Source organism: Mirounga leonina, unplaced genomic scaffold, assembly GCF_011800145.1.
Source record: "Mirounga leonina isolate KUSES-001 unplaced genomic scaffold, KU_Mleo_1.0 Mir_109, whole genome shotgun sequence".
Lineage (NCBI taxonomy): Eukaryota > Metazoa > Chordata > Mammalia > Carnivora > Phocidae > Mirounga > Mirounga leonina.
In genome coordinates, this window is record NW_023270244.1 from 1,181,391 (window position 1) to 1,208,545 (window position 27,155).

A 27,155-nucleotide genomic window follows, 5' to 3' on the forward strand; every position below is an offset into this window, starting at 1 on the left:
CCGATAACAGTGGAAGTTTAAGTAGCAAACTTTTGTATCTTTGTGTTAATATATTGAAATTGCATTTTCATTAAATTGGGCCAAATGCAAAATAGCTTTTTTTTTCTCTCTATGATCTTAAATAACAATTTTTTCACTCAGTTGTTATGAAATTATATGGAGAGTCATAATGCAGATGAGTTTTACAGAAACTTTTACTATTAGTGTCCAGAAAGTTTTTCAGTAGTGTTACTTATATTTTAAAGATAACTGCAATCAGAATAATAGGTAAAAACTTTGAGCTTTTCTAAATAGAACAAAAATTACTAATGTTTGAGTATTTATTGCCTTTCCCTTTTCCAAGTCCATTAAAAGGATTCCACTTAGTTTCTTCCCTTCCCTTGACTTCTAAAAGGCTTTTATTTAGGTCACAAGCAATTTGGGGATTCTGTTAGGCCAGATGAGAAGCAAAGAAGAGAGTGATAGAGTAATTTTTGTGGGAGTTTTATGGAGAAGGAATCCAGAGAAACTGGGGTGTGAGGGGAAGGTACGAAGAAGAAAAGAATTTTTAAAAGTATTGTTCAAGAAATGACAATAAAAAACTTAAGTTATTTTGAAATTAGTTTTCAATTGCCATCAGGTTCCTCTGGCAACAACACACCTTGAGATGAGACGATATGGGTCAAAGATTTAGGGACGCCTGGGTGGCTCAGTCGTTAAGCCTCTGCTTTGGGCTCAGGTCGGCTCAGGTCATGATCTCAGGGTCCTGGGATCGAGCCCCATGTGGGCTTCCTGCTCTGCTGGAAGCCTGCTTCTCCCTCTCCCACTCCCCCTGCTTGTGTTCCCTCTCTTGCTGTGTCTCTGTCAAAAAATAAACTCTTAAAAAAAAAAAGATTTAATAAGACTGGCAATTGTCAACAGTTTTATATCAACAATTGAGAGGGAGTGTGGGGGCAGGAGAACACAATCTAATCTGGAAATGGAAGATATTGCCACAAGATAATATTCATTGTTGTTGTTTTTAATTTTTGTTGATCAAGATTTACTATTTTATTCTGTTAAGTAACTAGTTATGTAGCTGATTTATGATCTACCACTTTTTATCATATGAATAACAATTACATTTATTTTTTTTCTCTGGGGCATTCAATTTTATGTTGGCTTGGGGTAAGAGAACATAGGAAGGAGAAATAGAGTAAAAGTTGATTCAGTATTTCTTTCCTATCTATGAAACGAACTTGGCAGGTCTATATTTTTTCTATTTTGACCAATCATCCATCTTATTCCACTCTATACTATTAGCCAAAGTTTCTCTTTTAGTTTCTCATTTTCTTTAACTGGAAATGCAGGATACAGTCTTTTAAGTAACCAGGTGTCAGATCAGTTCTTCAAGATTTTAATGATAACAATCAACATGACAATTGTTTTTTTTTCCTCTTTTAGCCTTATTTATTGTTTTAATAATCAAAATTAAATTGATCAAGACACAATAGGCAAAAAGATTCCTAGAATAATCCTTGACATAATAACTTGTAAGAGAATGGTCTTCAATATTATTTGTATATGTAGTATAACTATCACATGCTGTTTCTATAAATAGATATCTAAAACAAAAGGAAAATGGAAGAGTAATTTTTATAGACTGTCACTGATACCTCACAGATTTTTTTTAAGAAATGTTTTTTTTAATTTGACTGGATTCTTTCATTAGCAACATTTGTGACCTCATATAGTTTAAAACACCTGACATTAGAGCAGAATTGGTTGTTCATGTAGGAAAAATGGTCTCTTGGGTCTTTCCAGATGGTACCTACCATGTAAGGCCAATCTTTTATAGATTAGAAAGATGGATTATCAGTGTTTTTGTTTACATTCTGTGAAATCAAAAATTGGAAAAGTAAATTTTAAATTTAGAGGTGGTAAGGACAAATTCAGTTTTGTTTTTTTTTAATTGGTAAAATGCCTTTGTAAATGGCATTAGCTATCATTAACACGATATTTCATGAACAAAAATGAAATCTCAGATTTAGTAATTAGGTAGTTGAGTTCAGAAATACATACACAGGGGTCCTTGGGTGGCTCAGTTGGTTAAGCGTCTGACTTCAGCTCAGGTCATGATCTCAGGGTCCTGGGATCGAGCCTGCATTGGGCTCTCTGCTCAGCGGGGAGTCTGCTTCTCTCTCTCACTCTCCCTCTGGGCACACTCTCTTTCCCTATTTCTCTCTCAAATAAATAAATAAAAATCTTATTAAAAAAGAAATATATACACAACTGATGGCCTTGCAACCTGGAAAAAATACATTAGTTGGAAACTACCTGTGCATTGTTTTCTTGCAGGGAATAAATCACAAGACAGTGGCATAGCAGAGATGGAAGAACTTCCTGTACCACATAACATTAAAATAAGCAACATTACATGTGACTCATTCAAGATTTCATGGGAAATGGATTCAAAGTCAAAGGACCGTATTACACACTATTTCATTGACCTCAATAAGAAAGAGAACAAGAACTCCAATAAATTTAAACACAAGGTAAAATCTTAACACATACTTCTATTCATTTGCATCTTAAAATCTAAGTCTGAGGACATTTTAAAAGAAGGACTAATGTTCTATTAATTACTTAAGTGACGTATTTGACGTTTGGAAGAATAAAAATTACATGTCATTTCAAAACCCTATCCCTTTAAGAAATTTTGTAAGAAAATGAAATGCCAAGTATACTATTAAAATACAATTTTTCCCATAAAAGGTAAAATCATGACTCTCATATAGACATAAAAATGAACATGTGTTAAAAGATTTAACTCATTAATGAGGTAACTGATGAGGTGTTACAACCAGTTCAAAGGATAATCCAAAGAATAGACACAATCATAGATCAGTGTATGAAATAAATGTATAACTACAGGTAAAACTCGTTTGGGGTCAGGAAGGAGAAAGGGACAGAAGGGATGGATGGACAAAATTCATTTGCATGTATTTAGACAAGAATAACTGTTATCAGTTATCTACAGATTACAGTGTTATAAAATAACTTCCACAGAATCAAAAGAAAATAGCCAGAAGAATGTGCTATAGGCAAGGTATAGTTTTTCATTAAGGCATACATTTTTCCCTATAACTGCTGAGAGAGGAATGTGATATAGCTTATAAACTTTAGGGTATTTGTAAAATACTTTAGGGCTGAAAACTGCTTTATGTAGTCAATTTTATTTTATGATTTGAGGATGAAAATTAACCTTTATATGTCTTAGACCTGTTTACACCTCTTTGGTATTTATTCTTATAACAGTCTACTTATCACATATCTTTGCTGATACATATCTCTCTACATACACATCAGAAGTAGCATAGAGAGGATAATAGTTATTAAGTATTCTTTCTTATGTTTCAGTATTTTCACTGATGAAAACTGGTCTTTTTTTTATACTGATACTAAATTTAACTTGGCAAATCTTTTGGAAGAGCTGCCTTATCCTTTCTGGAAATTATGTCTTTTACCAAATGCACAGTTATACACACTAATGATAAGTGAGGATTATATGTATAGATAAGTGTGAGAGAACAAGATTGATAAGTCATTATTCTAACCATGTTCTAATTTTGATTATGCTTTCTAGTTATGGATATTTTCTTTGCTGACATTTGCCTTCTTGAAGTAGTTTTGAAATATTTCCTTGAAATAGCTTTGAAATACTTAATGTTATGTGATGATTAGGTCAAGATTTGACCCCCTTTTCTTCATTCCACACTTAGAAAACCATGTCTTGGAAACGTAGTGAATATTCAACTAGCAAGTTTAATAACCTTATTAATCATTGTTTAGAAATACCTAAACATTTCTGTGACACATAAGCTCCATACTTGAATACAACTGAAACAGATATTACCTCTTTTGTATACAAAACTGATTCATTTATCTTAAAATAGTTATTTTTAAAATGTTTTCTGCCTTCACATATAAAATATTTAGTAATGGGCTACTCTGGTAAAATTAATGGATAGTATAAATTAAACAAATATATTTTAAAATACAAAATCATTGAATTTTATTTGTCATGTTTCTGGGTTTTGGGAGGTTTTGTTTTGTTTTATAATTTAATATTAGAATATTGCATTTTAAGGAACATATATAAGGAGTGTACAGAGAAGAACAAGAATCAAGAAAACAGAAATCTAAATATATTTATGTCATTAACTAGCTGTATGACCTTGGTCATGCCTTTTGATCAAGTTGGGCCTTATTTTTTTTACATCTGGAGAATTATAATAATTATTAAATATCTTTAAAAAGGAAAATTCTGTCATTAGCCAGGAATTTCACAAGTTCCTCCACATTGTTTACAATTGATTCAGGTTATACTGCTAAATTATTTCTTCCCTCCCTCCCTGCCTTCCACCCTTCCTTCTTTCCTGTTTTTCTTTCTTTTTGTCTTAGGATGTTCCAACGAAATTGGTGGCAAAAGCTGTTCCCTTGCCCATGACTGTCCGTGGACACTGGTTTTTGAGCCCGAGAACTGAATATACAGTAGCAGTGCAAACTGCCTCAAAACAGGTTGACGGTGATTATGTTGTGTCTGAATGGAGTGAAATTATAGAATTCTGCACAGCAGGTAAGAGAACTAGATACAAATACAGAAAAATATTTAATAGTTCCTTAAAAGCTAATTACAGAAAAATATTTTTTAATCATAAGGTGATATGAATTGCATTGGGTTATTTTTACATCGACAATAGCATTGTGTACTAGAACAAGCTATGCTGTGTTAGTTGGAGGGAGCTTAGATTCTCAGCAAAAACTGAGTAATGGCATTAAATCAGTTCTTTGCTGCATAGTTTGATTTTTCAAAGTAAAAGCTTTGCAAATAAAAATTGGTTTAGTTTGAAAATATACTCAAACATATTTTGAGCTTCATTTTGAGAGAGAGCTTTTTTTTTTTCTTTAAATTTTCACAGATATTTATGGCACCTGGGTGGCTCAGTCGGTTAAGTGGCTGCCTTTGGCTCAGGTCATGATCCCAGGATTCTGGGATCAAGCCCTGTGTCTCTGGTTCCCTGTTCAGCAGGGAGCCTGCTTCTCCCTCTCCCTCTGCCTGCCACTCCCCCTGCTTGCACTCTCTCTCTCTGTCAAATAAATAAAATAAATAGAATCTTAAAAAAAAAATGTTCACAGATATTGAAACAAAGAAGTCAGGAACATCTTTCTGTAACTTAGGGGAATGAATGCAGATCTTAATGACTGTACCTAGCAGAAATGTTATTGGATTTTTCACTTGAGTGCTGAAAATCTGTATCTAAACTAGTGGTGTGTGTGTGTGTGTGTGTGTGTGTGTGTGTGTGTGTCTTTGCTTCATTAGAAAGTACCTCATAGACATTTGACATTGAGATACCTGATGTGGAGAGGCCCATCCCCTTTGATTTGGAACTATACCTTAATATTCCATTAGATTGGAAATGTTACCATTTATCTGTTTATTCATTCATTTAAGAAACAAATATTTGGTGAGCACTTAAATAGGTGTTGAAGTGATACAAAGATATCTTTACCTGAATACATCTGTCATCCTCTCCTTGTCTCTTAGAATGGGGCTTTATTTCCTCTTTGTATAGGTGATTGTTTCCTCTAAAAAATTGTAGAGAAAGGCTAAGTGTTTTTCAACATAAAGGAGCTTGAAGAAAAATTCTTAAAAACAATTTGCCTCAACTATTGTAGGTTGCTTAGCAACTTTTCCCAGCTGAAGTATCCTTCATATAAACCAGCCTTTTTTTTCTCCCCATAACATCACACCTGCATTATTTTAGACTCAGTACATACTTAGCAACTGCTTTATCTCACTATCTTGTGTTGTTTCTTAATCTCAAATTCAGTGTAAAACTTCTCCTATAGATATGTTAAATGGATGAAATTTTAATTCTATGTTATTTTGATTTTATCTTCAACCCTTTTTATATATGGAGAAGTTGCTAAGGATTATAACATCCTTGATTGTTAAGGATTTCAGTCTTTGAGAGCAAGGAAATAGTATCTCTCATATTTCTTCCGAAGATACTGATTATAAGTTCCACCATTTTATACTGTCAGTTAAACTATGAAACAGTGTTTTCTTATCACAGTTATTGTTGGACTCTTTAAGAAGTTAAATGTGAAAAAATACATTTTGGACTAGATGAAATATGGTATTAATCATAGTTTAGTTATCAGTAATGAAACAGCTAATTTTTATATTGTATTAATAGTAACATTAATAGTGAGTAAAGAATTCTCAATGATATAACTTTTACCTATATTTGATGTGTTATATTGGAGTTAATATATTCCCTCAGTTTTTTCCTGAAATAAAATTCTTCTTTGGAATCTATCTCACGTTTACTTTTCTCTACTGCATTTCGTTCCATTTACTTTTTTTTTTTAATTTTATTTTATTATGTTATGTTAATCACCATGCATTACATCATTAGTTTTTGATGTAGTGTTCTGTGATTCATTGTTTGCATATAACACCCGGTGCTCCGTTCAGTACATGCCCTCTTTAATACCCATCAACAGGCTAACCCATCCCCATACACCCTCCCCTCTAGAACCCTCAGTTTGTTTCTCAGAGTCCAGTCTCTCATAGTTCATCTCCCCCTCTGATTTCCCCCCGCCTTCATTTTTCCCTCTCCTGCTTTCTTCTTTTTTTTTTTTTTTTTTTAACATATAATGTGTTATTTATTTCAGAGTTACAGGTCTGTGATCCAACAGTCTCACACAATTCACAGCACTCACCATAGCACATACCCTCCCCAATGTCTATCACCCAGCCACCCATCCCTCCCACCCCCCACCACTCCAGCAACCCTTAGTTTGTTTCCTGAGATTAAGAATTCCTCATATCAGTGAGATCATATGATACATGTCTTTCTCTGATTGACTTATTTCGCTCAGCATAATACCCTCCAGGTCCATCCACGTCATTGCAAATGGCAAGATTTTGTTCCTTTTGATAGCTGCATAATATTCCATTGTATATATATATACCACATCTTCTTTATCCATTCATCTGTCGATGGAAATCTTGGCTCTTTCCATAGTTTGGATATTGTGGACATTGCTGTTATAAACATCAGGGTGCACGTACCCCTTCGGATCACTATATTTGTATCTTTGGGGTAAATACCCAGTAGTGAAATTGCTGGGTCGTATGGTAGCTCTATTTTCAACTTTTTGAGGAACCTCCACACTGTTTTCCAGAGTGGCTGCACCAGCTTGCATTCAACCAACAGTGTAGGAAGGTCCCCTTTCTCCGCATCCCCACCAACATCTGTCGTTTCCTGACTTGTTAATTTTAGCCATTCTGACTGGTGTGAGGTGGTATCTCATTGAGGTTTTGATTTGGATTTCCCTGATGCCGGGCAATGTTGAGCACTTTTTCATGTGTCTGTTGGCCATTTGGATGTCTTCTGTGGAAAAATGTCTGTTCATGTCTTCTGCCCATTTCTTGATTGGATTCTTTGTTCTTTGGGTGTTGAGTTTGATAAGTTCTTTATAGATTTTGGATACTAGCCCTTTATCTGATATGTCATTTGCAAATATCTTCTCCCATTCTGTCGGTTGTCTTTTGGTTTTGTTGACTGTGTCCTTTGCTGTGCAAAAGCTTTTTATCTTGATGAAGTCCCAATAGTTCATTTTTGCCCTTGCTTCCCTTGCCTTTGGCGATGTTTCTAGGAAGAAGTTGCTGTGGCTGAGGTCAAAGAGGTTGCTTCCTGTGTTCTCCTTTAGGATTTTGATGGACTCCTGTCTCCCATTGAGGTCTTTCAACCATTTGGAGTCTATTTTTGTGTGTGGTGTAAGGAAATGGTCCAGTTTCATTCTTCTGCATCTGGCTGTCCAATTTTCCCAACACCATTTGTTGAAGACACTGTCTTTTTTCCACTGGACATTCTTTCCTGCTTTGTTGAAGATTAGTTGACCATAGAGTGGAGGGTCCATTTCTGGGCTCTCTATTCTGTTCCATTGATCGATGTGTCTGTTTTTGTGCCAGTCCCATACTGTCTTGATGATGACAGTTCTGTAGTAGAGCTTGAAGTCCAGAATTGTGATGCCACCAGCTTTGCTTTTCTTTTTCAACATTCCTCTAGCTATTCAGGGTCTTTTCTGGTTCCATACAAATTTTAGGATTATTTGTTCCATTTCTTTGAAAAAAGTGGATGGTATTTTGATAGGGAATGCATTAAATGTGTAGATTGCTCTAGGTAGCATTGACATCTTCACAATATTTGTTCTTCAAATCCATGAGCGTGGAACATTTTTCCATTCCTTTGTGTCTTCCTCAATTTCTTTCATGAGTACTTTATAGTTTTCTGAGTACAGATTCTTTGCCTCTTTGGGTAGATTTATTCCTAGGTATCTTATGGTTTTAGGTGCAATTATAAATGGGATCAACTCCTTAATTTCTCTTTCTTCTGTCTTGTTGTTGGTGTATAGAAATGCCACTGATTTCTGTGCATTGATTTTTATATCCTGTCACTTTACTGAATTCCTGTATGAGTTCTAGCAGTTTTGGGGTGGAGTCTTTAGGGTTTTCCACATAAAGTATCATATCATCTGTAAAGAGTAAGAGTTTGACTTCTTTTTTGCCGATTTGGATGCCTTTGATTTCTTTTTGTTGTCTGATTGCTGTGGCTAGGACTTCTAATACTATGTTGAATAGCAGTGGTGTAGTGGACATCCCTGCCATGTTCCTGACCTTAGGGGGAAAGATCTCAGTTTTTCCCCATTGAGACTGATATTTGCTGTGGGTTTTTCATAGATGGCTTTTATGATATTGAAGTATGTACCCTCTATCCCTATACTCTGAAGAGTTTTGATCAAGAAAGAATGCTGTACTTTGTCAAATGCTTTTTTTGCATCTATTGAGAGGATCATATGGTTCTTGTTCTTTCTTTTATTAATATATTTTATCACATTGATTGATTTGTGGATGTTGAACCAACCTCGGAGCCCAGGGATAAATCCCACTTGGTTGTGGTGAATAATCCTTTTAATGTACTGTTGGATCCTATTGGCTAGTATTTTGGTGAGAATTTTTGCATCCATGTTCATCAGGGATGTTGGTCTGTAATTCTCCTTTTTGATGGGGTCTTTGTCTGCTTTTGGGATCAAGGTAATGGTGACCTCATAAAATGAGTTTGGAAGTTTCCTTCCATTTCTACTTTTTGGAGCAGTTTCAGAAGAATAGGTATTAATTCTTCTTTGAATGTTTGGTAGAATTCCCCTGGGAAACCATCTGGCCCTTGTTTGTTGGGAGATTTTTGATGACTGCTTCAATTTCCTTAGTGGTTATAGGTCTGTTCAGGTTTTCTATTTCTTCCTGGTTCAGTTTTGGTAGTTGATACATCTCTAGGAATGCATCCATTTCTTCCAGATTATCTGATTTGCTGGCAAAGAGTTGCTCATAATATGTTCTTATAATTGTTTGTATTTCTTTGGTGTTGGTTGTGATCTCTCCTCTTTCATTCATGATTTTGTTGATTTGGGTCATTTCTCTTTTCTTTTTGATAAGTCTGGCCAGGGGTTTATCATCTTACTAATTTTTTCAAAGAACCAGCTCCTAGTTTTGTTGATCTGTTCTACTGTTCTTTTGGTTTCTATCTCATTGATTTCTGCTCTGATCTTTATTATTTCTCTTCTCCTGCTGGGTTTAGGCTTTATTTGCTGTTTTTTCTCTAGCTCCTTTAGGTGTAGGGTTAGGTTGTGTCATTGAGACTTTTCTTGTTTCTTGAGAAAGGCGTGTATTGCTATATGCTTTCCTCTTAGGACTGCCTTTGCTGCATCCCAAAGATTTTGAACAGTTGTGTTTTCATTTTCATTGGTTTCCATGAATTTTTTAAATTCTTCTTTAATTTCCTGGTTGACCCATTCATTCTTTAGTAGGATGCTCTTTAGCCTCCATGTATTTGAGTTCTTTCTGACTTTCCTCTTGTGATTGAGTTCTAGTTTCAAAGCATTGTGTTCTGAAAATAGGCAGGGAATGATCCCAATCTATTGGTACTGGTTAAGACCTGATTTGTGACCTAGGATGTGATCTATTCTGGAGAATGTTCCATGGGGACTAGAGAAGAATGTGTATTCCGTTGCTTTGGGATAGAATGTTCTGAATATATCTGTGAAGTCCATTTGGTCCAATGTGTCATTTAAAGTCTTTATTTCCTTGTTGATCTTGTGCTTAGATGATCTGTCCATTTCAGTGAGGGGGGTGTGAAAGTCCCCCACTATTATTGTATTGTTGTCGATGTGTTTTTTTTTTTCTTTTGTTATTAATTGGCTTATATATTTGGCTAATTTGTCTGATATAAGGATTGCCACCCCATCTTTCTTTTGGTGTCCATTAGCATGGTAAATGGTGTTCCACCCCCTCACTTTCAATCTGGGGGTGTTTTGGGGTCTAAAATGAGTCTTGCAGACAGCATATTGATGGGTCTTGTTTTTTATCCAATCTGATAGCCTGTGTCTTTTGATTGGGGCATTTAGCCCATTTACATTCAGGGTAACTATTGAAAGATATGAATTTAGTGCCACTGTATTGCCTGTAAGGTGACTGTTAGTGTATATTGTCTGTGTTCCTTTCTGGTCTATGTTACTTTTAGGCTCTCTCTTTGCTTAGAGGATCCCTTTCAATATTTCTTGTAGGGCTGGTTTTGTGTTTGCAAATTCCTTATTTTTTGTTTGTCTTGGAAGCTTTTTATCTCTCCTATTTTCGATGACATCTGAGCTGCATATAGTATTCTTGGCTGCATATTTTTCTCATTTAGTGCTCTGAATAGATCCTGCCAGTCCTTTCTGGCCTGCCAGGTCTCTGTGGATAGGTCTGTTGCCAATCTAATGTTTCTACCATTGTAGGTTACAGATCTCTTGTCCTGAGCCACAGTCTTTTTTGATATTGTTTTAATACATGCTATTTTCTATAGGACTGCACTAAACAAAGTCATAGTATTTGTCCAATTAAAAGAGCTTTAATTTACCTGCTAAAATCCCCATTTGACGTTGGGGAAAAGTGTGAAATATTACTTCTTCTTTAGCTTAAGGAAGACCTTTGGCATTTCCAGTTCAGAAATACCTGTCTGTAGATGCATACACATTCACTCTGTTCTATAATCTGTTTAACCATATGAGTACATGTTTTATTTCTATGTGTATTAAGGAAAATCTTGTCGTCTTTCATTTAGAGTGATCACCCTATTGCTCTTTTACTGAACTACATCTCATAATTCTGCTAAGAATGTTATGGGGTAAATAATAAAATGCCAGCTTTTAAATGTGCCACAATAGTTTTCTATAAATTATTTTGCATTTTTAATTTCTATGAGTAAAATATAAAGGGAACTTAAGGTTTTCAAAGCTTATTGTTTCAGATTATCAAAATAATTCAGAGACTTTTATCTAAACTTTATCAATAATCTTTAATCTGTAAATTTTGAGGAAGCTTTTTGTATAAATTGTCTTTTAATCTGTATAATAGCTAATTCACTCCACATTTATTGAGCACATACTGTGTGCTATGTTCTGTGCAAAATATTGACATAAAATAAAATAGAATGCCACCAACTAATCTACTTCTAGTCTTGTCTATGTTAGAGCTAAAACCATGTGCTTGCCCCATAAATCACAGTTGTCTATATATTTATCTATGTATATTTATTTGCAAATTTAGACTCTGAGTTCTTTGAAAGGAAGAATATTCTTTTTGATCTTTTAACCTGATCATCTAATTTTGCATGATGCTTTCTGCATCATCTGTTCTAATCTAAATAAATGTGAGCCAGTGAAGCAGTTAGTAAACAAACTGTGCTGTCGTGAGCAGCTCAACTATGTTGCTTTTATTTGGAATGTCTGATAATCTTTATAGACAAAAATTTTTGCTTAGATTTTGGTAGAGGAGTTTGACAACAGTCCTCAATTTTCAAAACAGAAAGTTGGTGAAAGGATCAAGTTGCTTGGAGAGAAGCTTTAGATTTTCAACAGTCTTGTATACCTGAAAACCATCAACTAAAAACCAGAGACCTAGTCTCTAAATTACTAGCTATATGAACATTTGGCAAATCAAACCGTGGCAAGCCTCAATTTCTGCATCAATAAAATTGCCATATTTAATCTATCTCACCAACCTCGTAGATGTAAAGAGTATATTAAATGAACATTATTATTGCTACCCTTTTAAATTCAATTTGGTACTGATTGCAGGTTAGAAGCTTCTTTTATTTGACTTATCAGTTGATTCAAGAAAAGCTAGTATGGTGCCAATTGGTATTACTTGTGTTATGCCAAGTCTGCATTCCTTACTTAACATTTTTGTTGCAGGATCTTTCATTTCAAAGAGTGAAACAAATGCATGGGTATCCTAAAAAAAAAATAATAATAAAAAAAAAAATAAGCCGTAACAAATACATTTTTTTGTAGAAAGCAAAATGTGCCAAACAAAGACAATGAATTTTTTTTTCAGTGCAATTTCCTATTCACTAAGATAAATTTTCTAAAGGTGAATTTTAATAATTTCCAATTTATTAAACATGTAGTTGATACCTTTGGTAATGTATTTTTAGTAAGAGAATTTTTTTTGTTATTTTCAGACTATTCAAAAGTTCATCTAACACAGCTATTGGAGAAGGCCGAAGTGATTGCAGGACGGATGCTTAAATTTTCTGTTTTTTATCGTAACCAACACAAAGACTATTTTGACTATATTCGGTAAGGATAAAAAAATATATACTGATTTGCTTTACTAAATGCCATTCTAAGCTCTAGGCTCAGGTTTTCCTTGAGTCTAGTTCTGTGAAATAGCAATTTTTGTTTTCTTTTCAAAATAGTTAATTATACTCTTTTATTTCCCAGAATAATTGAGTAGAAAAAAATCAGATTATGGGATTTTTTTTTTCACTTTATTTACATCCCTTTCTATAATCATTTGTAATGACAGTTCCTGTCTATTTGAGTGGAAGATCTTAAACCTCCAGGGTTTAGACTGATGACCATTCATGACAAATTCCTCTACCACCCAATAACTAAACTAAATAATTCTCTTCTTGTGGATTGATTGCTTTAAGATACTGAAAATGGGAGGGGGAGACGTAACTTTCGTGAAATATGTTGAATCAGGTGGGATTTTTCAGGCTTCAGTCTAAGTGATGAGATCTCTTAGCCATTATCTTGGATTAATTATTCATGAGGACAGTCTGCTGTGTTTACTTTTGAATTCTAATGTTCAATTAGTATTTCTAAGATAGCCTGTGTTTACACTGGGAAGCAGTTTCCAAGAATTCAAAAGAAATCCATGCTACAGGTAGTTTTAATACTTAATAATCCTTTTATATTTACAGACGAAAATTTCAGGACAGTAAATAGAGATATATGTTTTTAAAGGCTAAGACTAAGGTTTTTAAAATGATAAATGCTATTTAGTTCTAAAACTTTTATACAGTAATCTCTATAATTTGTCATTTGGTCTCACTTTAAACTTTAAGTTGTAAGGATTATAATGAAAAAAAAAATAGGAAGCTTTGTTGTTATTTGTTTCTTACTTCTCTAGTTTTCTTAAGTCATGATCATGGTTTTAGATTTAAATCAGCTCCAAGCTGTGGAAAATGTAAAGGGAATCGGAGAGAGAAAGATGAATTTAGGCATCTGATTTCATCAAATGAAATACTTTGCAATATCATGGTTTTTTTTTTTTATATATATATATTGATGCTACAAACCATAAGGTTGAATATCTTATAAACACAGAGTTTAGTCCATAATTCTTCTATCTGATAATTATTTACCCTTGAATCTATACATATTTCATGGTGGATGCCATTAACCTAATTTAGACAGTAGAAACAGATATAACACAAATTAATGTATCTGTCAATTGTGAATGGGAATGACCATATATATTTAACAAGAAAGGTTTTCTTTAAGCATAAAATTTGAAAACAAAAAGATCTATTGCTATTTTTTTTACTAAGAAATACATCAATATAATAAATACATCTTTGGTACAAGGTTTAGATTCTTAGAATATTGCCAATGTCTATTTTAGGTGGCCACTGGAGGTCAGTATTTCTCTGATTTTCTCTGCCCTTTGGGTCGAAACTAGCCTATTTTCAGGTCTTTAGATACTAAAATTTGCATCATCTGTTTTCAAAAACTCTTCTAAGAAGAAAAGAAATGATAAAGACTGCCTGGAAAAAGTCATTGTATATATTGTATAATTGATTCCAGTCTACTAGAATGAAAGATATATTTACTAACAAGGAAATTTACCTTTGTTGGAGTTTCCATGACAGTTGTAAAATCCATGTAAATTATATCTTAATACAATATATATAAATAAATATACTTCTCAAGTGTGGGTACAGTTCTTCAAAATTGCTTTTTCAAAACGCTTTATTAAAAAAATAGTAGACATTAGCTTCAATGGACCTTGATTTTTCTTTTTAGGTAATGAATTCTAATCAGGACCCACTTCCTTTATCAGAATCCATTTAAAATGTCAATTTGTTAAGCAAAATGCTTGAATAGAAATGAACCTTTCACTTACCTAACTACAGACTTTCCAAATCATTACAAATTATGAAAAAGTATTAGGTAAATTCTGACTCAATCCATATGGATTGAACTCATTTTGATCTCTTTCTCTAGAGATAAATTTCTAAGTGAATATTGCTTTCCCTTACCCCAGATCAAAATACCACTTTCTCTCTTACTCCTTCAAGTTCACTAGGTAGCCTCACTATCCTTAAAACACCTTTCTAGATCAGAAAGTTTTTTCTTTACCAATCCACTGACAGGTGTAGTAATTCCTGGTGCTTTTAGGTGTTAGATTGTATATCCTCAAAGTTGATGTTTGTCACTAATGCTAATACATTTCTCCTAGTCTCAGTTCCTGTCTCCATATTTTCTGCTATTATTATTTCATTAATTGAACTTGTAGATTCATGTTGGACACATATCATATCGATATTTGGTTTTTGTTAATGAGAATGTAACTGTAACAAGGGTAAGAATTTTGACCCAGGACAAGATGGAGTGGAAACATTTCTCCCTATTTTTCCCACTAAGTGTGACTAAAAACTCTGGACTTTATATATAAAAGAAACATGGGAATCTGAAAGGTGGAAGAAGACTGAAAGGTAGAGAGAAGTCAGTTAGGGACCATGGGACTCAAGGGACAATACACTAATGAGTTCCCTGAGTTTTCTTTTTAGCTCTTATATTCTGGACTGAGTTCTGAAGAAGCCAAAAACGGCAAAATGCTGATGGTCATTTTTTACAGTATCTACTGCAAAAGAATGACTAAAAGAAGTTTTTTTGTTTATTTTTTTATTCATCATGATAAGTGTACTCTTCAATCCCCACCCTTAATTTCTCCTATCACCCCACCAACCTCTCTTCTGGTAGCCATAAGTTTGTTCTCTATAGTTAAGAATCTGTTTCTTAGTTTGTCTCTTTTTTTTTTCCTTTGCTCATTTGTTTTGTTTCTTAAATTCCACATATGCGTGAAATCATATGCTATTTGTCTTTCTCTGACTGACTTATTTCACTTAGCATTATACTCTCTAGCTTTATCCATGTTGTTGCAAATAGTAAGATTTCATGCTTTTCTTTGGCTGAATAATATGCTACATCTTCTTTATCCATTCATCAGTCAATGGACACTTGAGCTGCTTCCATAATTCAGTGATTATAAATAATGCTGCAGTAAACAGGGGTGCTTGTATCCCTTTGAATCAGGGTTTTGTATTATTTGGGTAAATATCCAATAGTGCAATTCCTGGATAATAGGGTAGATCTATTTTATCTACCAGTTTTATTTACCAGTTTGCAATCCCACCAAAAGTGCAAGAGTATTCCTTTTTCTCCACATCCTCGCCAACACTTGTTTCTCGTGTTGTTGATTTTAGTCATTCTGACAGGTGTGAGGTGATATCTCATTGTAGCTTTGATTTGCATTTACCTGTTGATTAGTGATGTGTTGAGCATCTTTTCATGTGTTTGTTGGCCATCTGGATGCCTTCTTTGGAGAAATGTCTGTTCATTTCTTCTGCCCATTTTTAATTGGATTATTTGGGTTTTTTGGTATTGAGTTGTAGAAGTTGCTTATATATTTTGGATACTAATCCTTCATTAGATAATGTCATTTGCAAATATTTTCTCCCATTTCATAGGTTGCCTGGTCATTTTGTTGATTGTTCCCTTCACTGTGCAGAAGCTTTTTATTTTGATGTAATCCCAATAGTTTATTTTTGCTTTTATTTCTCTTGCCTCAGGAGACATTTCTGGAAAAATGTTTCTATGACTAATATCAGAGAAATTACTGCCTGTGCTCTCTTCTAGGACTTTTATGGTTTCAGGTCTCACATTTAGGTCTTTAATCCATTTTGAGTTTACTTTTGTGTATGGTGTAAGAAAGTGGTCCAGTTTTATTCTTTTGCATGTAGTTTCTCATGGATATTCTTTCTTCCTTTGTCAAAAATAAGATTAACTGTGGGTTTATTATTGGGTTTTCTATTCTGTTCCATTGATCTCCATGTCTATTTTTGTGCCAGTCCCATACTGTTTTAATTACTACCACTTTGTAATATAACTTGAAATCTGAAATTGTGATACCTCCAGCTTTGTTTTTCTTTTCCAAGATTGCTTCAGCTATTCAAGGTCTTTTGTGGTTCCATACAAATTTTGGGATTGTTTGTTATAGTTTTGTGACAAATGCTAATGCTATTTTGATAGGGATTGTATTAAATGTGTAGATCACTTTGGGTAGTATAGACATTTTAACAATAGTTGTTCTTCCAACTCATAAGCATGGCATGTCTTTCCATTTCTTTGTGTCATCTTGAATTTTTTTCATCATTGTTTTATAGTTTTTGGAGTACAGGTCTTTCACCTCTTTGGCTGAGTTTATACCTAGATATTTTATTGGTTTTGGTGCATTTGTAAATGCGATTGTTTTCTTAATTTCTCTTTCTGCTACTTCATTATTAGTGTATAGGAATCCAATGGATTTCTATACCTTGATTTTGTATCCTGTAACTTTACTGAATTCATTTATCAGTTCTAGTAGTTTTTCGGTGGAGTCTTTAGGGTTTCTATATATAGTATCATGTCATCTGCATACAGTAAGAGATTTACTTCTTCCTTACCAATTTGGATACATTTTCTTTCTTTATGTTGTTTGATTGCTGTGGCTAGGACATCTAGTACTACGTTGAATAAAAGTGGTGAGAGTGGATATCTTTGTCTTGTTCCTGACCTTAGGGGAAAAACTCTGAGATTTTCCCCATTGAGTATGATGTTGTCTGTGGGTTTTTCATATAAGGTCTTTGTTACGTTGAGGTATGTTTCCTCTAAATCTACTTTGTTGACAGTTTTACCATGAATGGATGTTGTACCTTGTCAAATGTTTTTTCTGCATCTGTTGAAATGATCATATGGTTCTTATCCTTTCTTCTGTTGATGTGATATATCATGTTGATTGTTTTGTGAATATTGAACCACTCTTGCATCTTGGGAATAAATCCCATTTGACTGTGGTGTATGATTTTTTTTAATGTATTATTGGTTTGCTAATATTTTGTTGAGGATTTTTGCATCTATATTCATGAGTGATGTTGGCCTGTCGTTCTCTTTTTTCATGGTGTCTTTATCTGGTTTTGGTATCAGTGTGATACTGGCCTCATAGAATGAATTTGTAAGTTTTCCTTCCTCTTGTATTTTTTGGAATAGTTTGAGAAGAATTGGTATTAACTCTTCTCTAAATGTTTAGTAGAACTTACCTGTGAAGCTGTCTGGTCCTGGACTTTTGTTTTTTGAGAGTTTTTTTGATTACCAGTTCATCCTCATTGCTGACAACTGATCTGTTCAAATTTTCTATTTCTTCCTGCTTTAGTTTTGGTAGATTATAGGTTTCTAGGAATTTATTCATTTCTTCCAAGTTATCCAGTTTTGTTGGTATTTAGGATCTGTTAAAGTTGTTTGTTTTTCTGTAGTGTTTATTATTTCTCCTCCTTCATTAGTAATTTTGTGCATTTGGGTCCTCTCTCTCCTGCTCTTTTTTTTTTTTTAAAGAGTTTTATCAATTTTGTTGATCTTTGGTTTTATTGTTATTTTAGCTTCTATATCATTTATTTCTACTCTGATCTTTATTATTTCCTTCCTTTCCTGGGTTTGGATTTTGTTTGTTCTTCTTTTTCTAGCTCCTTTAGGTGTAAAGTAAGATTGAGATTTTTTCTTGCTTCTTGAGGTAGGCCTGTATAAACTTCCACCTTAGAACCTCTTTTGCTGCATCCCAAAGATTTTGGACCATTGTGTTTTCTAAAAGAAGTTTTTGAAAAAAGGAAGAGAATGATACTAGAAGGAATTTTGGAACATTAGGAGGAAAGAAGAAGAATAAGGATAAAAATATGGGGTCCAATCCAGAATATTCATACATCTCTTATTTATCTAGTGTCCTCTAATATGTGAGTTGCTTGGTCTTTCCTTGAAGCTGCATTTTTAATAAGCTTCCTTGGTAGTTCTTAGGCACTAGAATTTGAGACTCATTGTTGTTCTAAAGTTAGGGGAGACCCTGGGCATACCTCACCGACCCACAGGCTCTTTTGGAAGCATGCTGACTGGGAGAAGCTTCTCATGCCTGTGTGGTAAGTTGTAATTTTCATCCCAGGTCATGGTGGTCAAGGACCCAGCAAGAAAGGGAAGTCACACTTAGTGACAAAAGCATCATTCATAAAGGTATAGACAGGGTTAAGTCAACTAATAAGGGATGCTAAAGCAACCAGGAACTATCAAGAGTTGAAAGGTTTTACTACTCTTGGGAAGGGGAATGGAGGACACCCAATAGGAGAAGTAGTCAGAGACGTATAGTACATACGAATCCAGCCACACCAGAACCACAAGGCTCTGAAGCATGGAGGAAGTAGAAGACAGCACACTCAAGGCTTTACTTCCTCCTCCCCTAGATCTGATGGTGCCTTACATAAGTAGAACTGAAATGGAAGGGACCAAGGGACAAAGATGAACCAAATGATAGAGTCCCATCCCACAATGGAAGGCAAGAAGGATGGAGAATAGATCGGGGGTGATGGTAAAGGGAGAATAACCAGCTCTGATGTAAGAAAAACGCAGGAAAGGGGACCTGATTAGTAAACTGTATTTAGGGAAAAAAAAACACAAAATAAAACAAGACTCTTTTGTGCCAATATATATACGTGGACAGCACTCATATTAGGACTAAATTCTGGCATACTTTAAAGAAACATTCAATATATTTAACCAATAGTGTTAGTCCAGTTTTCTCTTCAAAGAGCCACTTCTGAAACCCAGTAGGCATATAATGGTTGTGATTTCAGTTGTAAGATTTCTAATTCCAGTTTGGTTTTTCTGGCCAGGAAATTTATTATGTAAAGACCTCCAAGGTTTGTAGCAGAACATCCTTACGTTAAAAGACATAAAAGTAAAAGGTAAAAAAAGGTAAAGGTAAAAAAAGGTTAAAAAAAAAAAAAAGATATAAAAGGATGAGCATTCAGACTTTTGGGCTTATCACCAGTCAAATCTACATATAAATCAATAGCTTTACTACTATTATACCAAGAAGTGACCATGTCTTTTCTCTTGCAGAGAACATCATGGGAATGCTATGCAACCATCTGTCAAGGATAACAGTGGTAGCCATGGCTCTCCTATCAGTGGTAAATTAGAAGGCATCTTCTTCAGCTGCAGCACTGAGTTCAATACTGGGAAGCCACCCCAGGATTCACCTTATGGAAGATACAGGTTTGAGATTGTAGCAGAAAAACTTTTTAACCCCAATACTAACTTATATTTTGGGGACTTCTACTGTATGTACACTGCTTATCATTATGTGATTCTTGTTATTGCCCCTGTGGGATCACCAGGAGATGAATTTTGTAAGCAGCGCCTTCCTCAGCTAAATTCCAAGGATAATAAATTTTTGACCTGCACAGAAGAAGATGGGGTGCTGGTTTACCACCATGCCCAGGATGTCATTTTAGAAGTCATTTATACTGACCCTGTGGATCTTTCTCTGGGCACTGTAGCAGAAATCACTGGTCATCAGCTCATGAGTTTGTCTACTGCAAATGCAAAGAAAGATCCCAGCTGCAAAACCTGTAATATCAGTGTTGGACGTTAATGCCCACTTTTCTTATTCTTACCCAGTCCCTTTTCTTCCCCTAAGAACACCGATCCTCTGTTGTCCATTTTCATCACCAGTTGTTTTCCACTGAAGCATGCACATGCCGCTATCACCAAAAGCAAATTGCCATTTTTCAAATTTCATCCAGAGCCGTTTTAGTGTTTCCTATTCCCTGCCCTTTCCATTACTTTCAGTGATGAAAGTTCTCCTCTGACACTTTATTGCCTAGATGCTGCAATGTTTTTATTTTTCCTTTATGCCAAACATAACAAAACAATTATATAAACTGCTTTAGCAAAATACAAAATAACGGCTTATAAATGGTGTTTAAATATGCATTCATTTTAATCTACTGAACAAATATTGGGATAACTCCAAACCGCATGAAAGGGTGTAATTGCAGCATGAGTTAAATCTTGAAGCCTAGAATTGTCAGCACTTCCAACTTGTTGTTTGACAGTGTTATTTATGTTATTTATATTAGCTAACAGGAAACAACTATTGTGTTTCAACATAATAAATATAATAGAAAAATATTTTATTTGTATTGTTGTATAAAATATTTACAATCATATAGAATATATAGAGTTACATTTTAATAGCAATTGTATACATGTCATGAAACCATTTCCCTTATCAAAGATGTAGTTTGTAAACTTCAAATAGTTGTGTATCTGTCCTGTTACAAGTAGATGACTTCAATTAAACAAATTTATGAAGGACATCATTCTGATTCATAAAAGTTATAAAATATCAGGTAAATACAGAGAAAACAATAAGTCTCTGAAATACTCTGCTTCTGAAAGTCAATATTCTTCCCATCCAAACTATATGAAAATGTGAATTTGTTCAACATCATGCTTAAACATTACAGAAAACAGACATACAAACATGGTTGGTACAAGAGAAAATGTCGACCTTTTACTTATTCTTACAAAGGCAAAAATAATAAATGTGTGTTTTAGTACAAAATAACACAAAACTATATGCACTAAAGTCGATGAAGCAAATAAAATTCTGGCTTCTTTTCCAAGGTGTCCCAACAATTTCAAACCTTTCATTTTGTACAGAATGAAGAGTACCTACAACTCATGAGAATGCTTGTGACTTTACAAAGTATACATAGACCTTGGAACATTAAGAAAAATGCATATTCCCAATTGAAAAATAGTTATATACTCTTATAGTAAACAAAAAGTTTAGCAATCATAACTATGGTCACATTAGATTATATACTGCAGACCACAGATCTATCCAAAATACCTATTTTCAAATTTTAATACAATATTTTATTTTAATATAAACATCTGTCAATTTTAGACAAAGATAATTCACAAAGTACATGCTATAAGAATGAACTTTGGTAACCAGAAATGTAAAATTTCAAATAACAGATAAAATAATGTGCTATTTTTATATAGAAATAAAAAATTAGCAGTGACACATTCTAGTATGCTTTACTGAATAGCCTAGCAGACTTAAGGGACAAGGTAGATTTTTTTTGTCACTTAAAAATACTATTAGAACTTTCAAATAAATTACATTCTTACTAGCTGTATTCCTTTCCACATAAAAAGAAGAGTTTCTTTTCCTCCTCTTATTGATTTTTTAAAAATCATGCTCTTTTCCATACACTAACATAAGCAGTTTCTGGACACTAAATAGACTTTCCCTAATAAGTGGCCCACTGAACAAGTATTATTTAGATTTGATAAAATATTAAGATATTTTTTGAAATAATTATACTGACTGTGCATTTTCTGCTTGGCATGGAGGAGACTGAATTTTTTTTCCAATTATACTGTTAGCTGTTATATGTTCCCCCATTTAAATCCTCCTTCCTCATTGATGGTTGCTCTTGCCATCCCTTCTTAAAAACAGCTAATACTACCACTAAAGTGCTTCAATTTTCAATATGTCAAAACTACCTAGCAAGAATGGCAAAGGAAAATAAACTTGACCTTATCTTGGTTGAAAGTGAGCACAAACATTTCCTGAACCTCAGATTGTTTTGGCCACATCTTGCTTGCTGATGAGGACCTCTAATAGTCTCAGTTTGGCTTTTATGTGCTTGTATTCATAGTACTCATCTGCCATTGGTATCCTGTCTTCCTTTTGTGGACTTCTGCAAAACAGAAAATACTGTCTTTTAGCTCATAATAAATCAAGTCATTAAAAATCCTTTTATAATGTTTACATGAGAAAGTACAGAGTAGAAGTTTCCACTTGGTTCTTGCATCATGTCTTTTTTACCTTCCCTTCCACCTTCACTCACTCCCTCCTCCATGTGTCATTAGGTTTTTGTATAATAGTACACTTTGAGAACTTGAATGTCATGGGTGTTTTGCAAATATATGGTCCACTGCATAGACAGACAACAATGGAGCAAGTAAAAAGGAAAAAAAGTCCAAAAACCAGAACTCTCAAGGCATTCTTAGTCTAGTCATTCTCCCATTACTCATACCACAGTTCATGCATATGAAGAATGTTCAGCCCTTACAATGAGAGTTGTTAAAAATTCAACCTAAAAACCACATAAGTTAAGTGAAATAATTTATATAAATTTATGGCGATAGGGGAAAAAAGCTCAATGGTTACCTTATAAACATGAAATACTTCCAAGTTTTCTTTTAATTATAATACCTATCTCTGCTAATGTGTAGTAGAATCAGTGAGATGTTCATGGATTGAATTTATATGAGTCTGAATTGCAATGGTTCTCTTTGCACACTAATTCTAAGGCTAGACATCTAACAATGCATATTTTATACATACTCATTCTAACTACTATATGTTCTTGCCGTTTACTTTGAAGAATGTTTGGGTACCATCTGGAGTTAAAACCATTTCCTTTCCGCAAAAATATGTGGCCAGGATATGCTATCTAAAGGGAAGTAATTGCTTCAGGATCTTAGAAGGCTCTTGTCTCCTTGGTTGATAAGATTACCTATTGCTTTTAGAACATTTTCATTCATGACTTTGAAATACAAGGAGTGGAAAACAGATGAAACACCACAGTTGCTACTGACTATAAACATAAATACTCTCTAATATTAGTGTGGCTGAATGTAGGTAAATAGAAAGCATCTAATGTTTTACCTATACTCCCTTCTATTTTCCCAGTACTGATAAAAGATCTATCTCTCACAAATTTAAAAAAAGCATGAATCTATAAAGATTTCCTAAGAATGGAGTTATCTACTTGTGATGCACCACTATACACTTCCCTGGAATTTAAAGTACAGAACTCAGAACAGTACACAAATCTGTAGATAGGGTTTCTCTTAAATATTGTCTAAGTTATTTAATAGAATTCCTTTGCCTCCATTCTGTATTATGGACCAAACTTTTAACTGGGCCTCTAAATACCACCTTAATTTATATAAACATATCTAAGTGAAGAAATGGTCTAATTTATCAGGAAACACTAGTAACCCTAACCCATCATGCAACTTTTCCCTGGTCCTACAGACTCTGTTTTGGTTAATAAACAAGAGTGTATTGGCCAGAGGCGCCTGGGTGGCTCAGCTGGTTAAGTGACTGCCTTTGGCTCAGGTCATGATCCCGGAGTCCTGGGATTGAGTCCCACATCGGGCTCCTGTCTCAGCGGGGAACCTGCTTCTCCCTCTGACCCTTTCCACTCTCATGCTGTTTCTCTCTCGCTCGCTCTCTAATAAATAAATAAATAAAATCTCTTAAAAAAAAAGTGTATTGGCCAGAATGAAAAATTTTGCTAAGTATTTCCTGAAGCAGTTTTCCCATTATGTAAAACATGCTAATGTGCTTGGCTTATAACTGTTCAGTTCCTGGCTTATAACTGGTACAGTTCCTGGCTTATAACTGTTAATGTCATATCTACATGATTATTCCTCTTGCTTGGCAAATATTACCAAGAACATTTACAGTAACTTAAAAATTTTAGTAATCCATTTGCATGGTTATTTTACCTTCTGGGCAGGATTAGGCCTTCCTAATAAAATTTCTTAGGATAACAAGATTAAGATCCATATTTCCTAACCATTCAACCCTTTGATTTTAGTTGTGATATACCACCACTTTGGCATTTAGTTTAAGTATATTACCACAAGAGGGCATACAACCTCAGTCAAATACAGGCATATCTGAAGTAGGGTTGAGACTCAAAGGTACAGTAGAATACTGTACATAGGACATCACTAACTTCCCTGTACATCAAAAGGTATGCCAAATACCACTGGAGCTCCATTAGGCAGGACTACTAGCACACCGGGGTGGTCTCAAACTCTTTGGACTCCTGGGTACATACAGATTTAAAAAATGTAAATGTAAAAGCTGTATGGAAATTCTATAAAGGGAAAAAATGGAAATGGAAAAAGAAAACAAGAAATTATGTTTTATATTCTAAATTTAACATCCACAAAACAATTTTCACTAGATTAGTTAACATCAACAGAAGGTAAATAACTTGGATTTGTAGCAGTCAACTGGAAAAGGAAGATTCCAGGTAGAAAACAAAGTGGGTTACATCTGTATTTGCTGAACACAAAACATTTCTGACTTAATAGGTCAAATCCTATTGTACAGCTCTGGAGGACTGCAATGGAAAAGCTGCTAAGAGGTGAGTAGACCAAGCTTTCAAGGTGCTTTAGAAAATAGTCCCTGTCCATCAGGTAGACCCTTAGTCTGCTGAAATGAAAGCAATTCAGGAAGGGCAGATACGTAGATGGAGAGGAATACTGAGGGGCCAGTGTATCAGTGACTCCCACCTCTGCCACCTTAATAACTTTGTGACTTTGGGAAAGTCACAAGACAGACAGAACAACTATAGCTTCCCAAAGTATTCCAGGAAGTCCAATCATTTCATCTTTACATCTTACAACCATGGAAACAGGCTCCAGATAGCTAAATGATTTGTCTCTTTCTCCTCTGGAAGTAGATCAATAATCTTGAATCTTATGATTTTATTATATATATAATAACATCAAATAGATTATATACATATACACATATATAATTACAGACATGTAAAAATACATATATAAATTATACATATAAAAATTATATATACATTGACAATACACCAAAATTTAGAGGAAACTAATGGAATGCCTAATGAGACTTAGGTTGACAAAAATAGACAAAGAGAGGACATAGCTAAACATTTATGTTAGGGATAGAAAGAATAGCTATGAACATCTGACTTGAAAATAAATAAGGGCAGATCCTTAAGTTTAAAAGATACATTTAAAACAAAAGAAGAATTATTTAATAAAATAGGAAATAACTTGTGAAAGTAAGTAACCCAGAACAAAGAAGTTATATGGGTTGAAAAATCAAATAGATTTTTTAAAGGTTTAGATAAATTCAATAGTTATCAAGAGATTTATTATGCAAAGTTAGGGATTTTTGGATTTCATCCTTTATTTCTTAAAGCCTGATGTCATACTTGATAGCTACAGCCTCCCATAAACATACCTAATAACGGCACTATTAGAATGTTGCATTAGACAGATTTTGAGTCTAAGTCACTGTGGAAATTATTTACATCTTATATAAAGTCCCTGTTCCTGCCAAAAACTGCAGTTCATTCTTAACAAGAGTTCCCCAGGAAATACTAACTTAAAAAAATCTCTGCCCACACTTACCTTCCCGTTTGTTTAAAAAACTGTTCTTCAAAGTCTCTTAAGGCTTTCCGAAGTCTCTTCTTGTCAGCCCTAGTTTCTCGGAGATGGTCAAGAAGTACAGGCCTATATCAAGCAAAAATATATTTGCCATTACTGAGCTCTGGCATAATTGAGACATCATAAGATTTATCTATTCAGCAAATCATATTATGATACAGAAGGATTCTTCCTAAAAGAGTATCTTTTGAATAAATATAGTGCATGTAGAGCCTGATCACAGGGAAGCACATAAGCAGAGGATGAAAACAATGTCATAAGAGAACAGATAGACAGAAGGCAAGCCAGTGGAATCCATTATAAAATATGGTGAGGGTAATGACCATATGAATGGATAAGGGAGACAGAGACATTTTGAAAGAACATTCATCAGTACTTGGTGATAGACTAGAACTAAGAGGCACAAGAGGAAGAGAGTTTAAAGAAAATTCTACACTTAATGTAGAGTATGGGGAAAATGGCAAAACCCCTTGGGAATGAAACAGACCTTATTCAAAATAAAGCTAGAATTACACTGCAAATTCTACTCACTTCATTCTACTAAGCTAAGAGAAAAGTCATGCACTTTTAGAGCAGGAATTTTTATCTAGGAAACTTGTGCATGGTTTCAGAATTTTGAACTCCCTGTTTTTATTGACATTTTCTTAAAAAAAAATCCCAACACCCCCCAAAAGTTAATAACAGCTGCTTAATAATAACCAACCAACAATAAATAAATGAAAGAAAGGAAAGCGAGGGAAAGAAGGAGGGAAAAAGAGAGGAAGATTGATTTTCTGCTTCCAAACAGGTTACTTCTCAGAGCTGAAACTGAGGTACCAGCTGATTCTACAAGCACACTAAAATCCTAATTTACAACTTAGTCCTTAGTCCCACCTCGTATATTTTTGGGGATTCCACCCCTATCTTGGGATATACATTCACCACACTATAGTAATACATGTTAAAGGAAATCTCATAATCTGGCCTGTAATATACAAACCAAAGAAGGTCAAATGATCAAGAGGAATGCCACCTACTGAATAATGATAATGATAACAATAATGATAATATTAATGAAAATACAAATAGCTCCTGAGGGGCCATTAGGAGCCTAAGGGCAGCTCATTTACTTATGGCCAAGGGGATCCCCAGGCTGGAGAAACCATCTTATCTAAAGGAGTAGATGGACTAGGATAAAGGCCCTGACAAATACTGACCTACATGGGATCCCAACTCATTTTGGTCCAGCATATTCAAAAGCCAGCTGTGCTTCACACACTGCCAAAAATTAGACTGATGCCAGACCCTGCTGAAAAGATGTGCGGCTGTAGGAAATTAGCATTTATGGCACCTTTAGGACC

At 34.3% G+C, this 27,155-nt stretch overlaps 2 protein-coding genes across 7 annotated transcripts in view; one reads left to right on the forward strand and one right to left on the reverse strand.

The window, feature by feature from the left end:
• LOC118019941 (phytanoyl-CoA hydroxylase-interacting protein-like) overlaps positions 1-20,689 on the forward strand; it is an 82,592-nt gene extending 61,903 nt beyond the window's left edge. The window contains exons 2-5 of the mRNA XM_035019648.1: positions 2,317-2,513; positions 4,423-4,597; positions 12,591-12,708; positions 19,618-20,689. Coding sequence (XP_034875539.1) covers positions 2,317-2,513; positions 4,423-4,597; positions 12,591-12,708; positions 19,618-20,152 — 1,025 coding nt within the window. The 3' untranslated portion in view covers positions 20,153-20,689. The remainder of the gene's footprint in view (positions 1-2,316; positions 2,514-4,422; positions 4,598-12,590; positions 12,709-19,617) is intronic.
• A 296-nt stretch (positions 20,690-20,985) lies between these two features.
• The window catches only part of LOC118019922 (protein FAM13C), a 152,087-nt gene continuing 145,917 nt past the window's right edge, over positions 20,986-27,155 (reverse strand). For all 6 annotated transcript variants that reach the window (XM_035019624.1, XM_035019633.1, XM_035019614.1 and 3 more), the window contains 2 exons: positions 25,780-25,881; positions 20,986-22,280 (listed from right to left, as the gene is read on the reverse strand). In XM_035019624.1, coding sequence (XP_034875515.1) covers positions 22,157-22,280; positions 25,780-25,881 — 226 coding nt within the window. In that variant the 3' untranslated portion in view covers positions 20,986-22,156. The remainder of the gene's footprint in view (positions 22,281-25,779; positions 25,882-27,155) is intronic.